General features: G+C 54.5%; 2 protein-coding genes across 3 annotated transcripts in view; one reads left to right on the forward strand and one right to left on the reverse strand.

Annotated features, from left to right (window-relative positions):
• Positions 1-1,001, reverse strand: part of Duox2 (dual oxidase 2) — a 17,909-nt gene extending 16,908 nt beyond the window's left edge. Inside the window, exons 1-3 of one of the 2 annotated variants that reach the window (XM_005364368.2) lie at positions 910-1,001; positions 490-611; positions 140-229 (exon numbers count right to left, since the gene is read on the reverse strand). In XM_005364368.2, coding sequence (XP_005364425.1) covers positions 140-229; positions 490-559 — 160 coding nt within the window. In that variant the 5' untranslated portion in view covers positions 560-611; positions 910-1,001. Of the gene's footprint in view, positions 1-139; positions 230-485; positions 612-909 lie in introns of those variants that run through there. The other variant, XM_005364369.1, reaches the window with a different exon arrangement.
• A 390-nt stretch (positions 1,002-1,391) lies between these two features.
• The window catches only part of Duoxa2 (dual oxidase maturation factor 2), a 3,130-nt gene continuing 2,761 nt past the window's right edge, over positions 1,392-1,760 (forward strand). Inside the window, exon 1 of the mRNA XM_005364371.2 lies at positions 1,392-1,538. Coding sequence (XP_005364428.1) covers positions 1,392-1,538 — 147 coding nt within the window. The remainder of the gene's footprint in view (positions 1,539-1,760) is intronic.

A 1,760-nucleotide genomic window follows, 5' to 3' on the forward strand; every position in this document is an offset into this window, starting at 1 on the left:
TCTCTCTCTCCCTCCCTCCCTCCCTCTTTCTCTCATCTCCTGGCCCTAGGAATGCACACGAGTGTGGTGTGAATGCAAAACCCGCTTGCAGCCACACTCCAACTGCGGGCCGGCACTGTTGTGAGAACTCAGGATTTACCAGTAGCACCTCGCTGATGGTACTTCAGATTGTTAAACCAGCCGTCAAAGCGCTGCACTTCCCAGGGCAGTGAGGGTGCGTCCTGGCTACCTGTGGGAGCAGAGAGCCTTCAACTTGGCATTAACCTCCCAGAGACCCTTCCCCAGCTGGCGAAGTCCTCCCAACCAACTCTATTCCCAATCCTTCCACAAAGCCTGAGGACTCAGGACAAGTCTTCATCTTACAAATCCTATGGGAGATGGAGAAGGACCAGCCAGCCCTTCCAGCTTCCAAGACCAACTGCACTTCTCCCTTTCCACCCTCATGGGACTTTGGGTGACCCCTCTCAGCTAGAGGTCCCTTCTACTTACCTGCTGGACCCAGGGGTCCAGTCAGCAGAGCACCCAGGAGCACTAGTGTCTTGGGGCCTGCTGGAAGCATGCTGTCCCTGCAGCCTGGAGGTGGGAGGTAGTACACACCCCTACAGCTGGTGCTGGAAGAGGACGGCAGAAGCATTACTCAGGTCCCACATCTTCATGACACTCTTTCTGGGACAACCTGGGAGATTATTGAGAATGCCCCCCCCCAGCCCTGACAGAGTGCGGCATTGTTTCACGGGGCTTTGCTCTACAACCGAGTACTCTCATTCCAATTTCCCACCTACTGCTTCTCCAGGATGAGGCAGGAGAGTGGGAGAAGCTAATGAACTGAGAGCCAGGGGCCCGCATTCAACCCCACTCTCATCTGCAGTGAATGCCTGCGGAAAGAGGAGAGGGCTAGGAGGACCCAACCTTTGGTGGAAGGCTCTGGTCCGTTTCAATTGGCTTCTGTGTTCTTGGAGGCTTTCTTTCTTTGCTCTGCTTCCCGCACTCCACCTTCGGAGCTCCGAGAATCTTCACGCTTCCTGGATGTACTTTCAACCTTCACTCTGGATCCTGTCTCGTAGGTGTGAGCTCACGACACGGCAGAGGCAGGTGTGAGTGTGTGGACCAGAGGTTTGGCCTCCAGTTAAAAAGGGTTGCCGTTATTTGCATGTCCCCGCCCCGCTCTTGAGCTCAGCTGGACGGGACCCTGCCACCGAATTGGGACACCTCCCCTGCTTGCTGCCCACGCTCCTATAAAAGGGGGTCTGCCTTTCTTTGCAAACGCGGCGCGAACCTGCCAAATCAGAAAGAGCTTCGGGATCCCGTCTCTGTGCTTCTTAGGAGAGCCGCGGGTCTCAGACTTTCTTTTACTTACACCAGTTCTCTGCAGTTCTCGAACTTCTCTCAGAATGACTGCGTGGGACGGGGTGATGCCCTTTTATCCCCAACCCAGGCACCCCGCGGGCTTCAGCGTCCCGCTGCTCATTGTCATCCTGGTATTCTCGTGCTTAGCGGTCAGCTTCCTGCTAATCTTGCCTGGGATCCGTGGCCACTCGGTAAGGGGGTACTGAAAGTTCTTAGGAGGGTTCTAGAAGCTCATGTCGTGGGGTGAGAGAGCTATACGTAGAGCATTTCTCGGAGATTCAGGGCAGACAAGAATAAGGAAGATTCTTCATAAATAGTTGAGTTGAGGATCAGCAGGAACAAATTTTAGAAGTCTGGTTCAGCAAAGGACTCTTCACAAGGAGAGGGACAGTTCCTGGTTCAGGACTTGGTGG

The sequence above is a fragment of the Microtus ochrogaster genome, assembly GCF_000317375.1.
Source record: "Microtus ochrogaster isolate Prairie Vole_2 chromosome 14 unlocalized genomic scaffold, MicOch1.0 chr14_random_1, whole genome shotgun sequence".
Classification (NCBI taxonomy): domain Eukaryota; kingdom Metazoa; phylum Chordata; class Mammalia; order Rodentia; family Cricetidae; genus Microtus; species Microtus ochrogaster.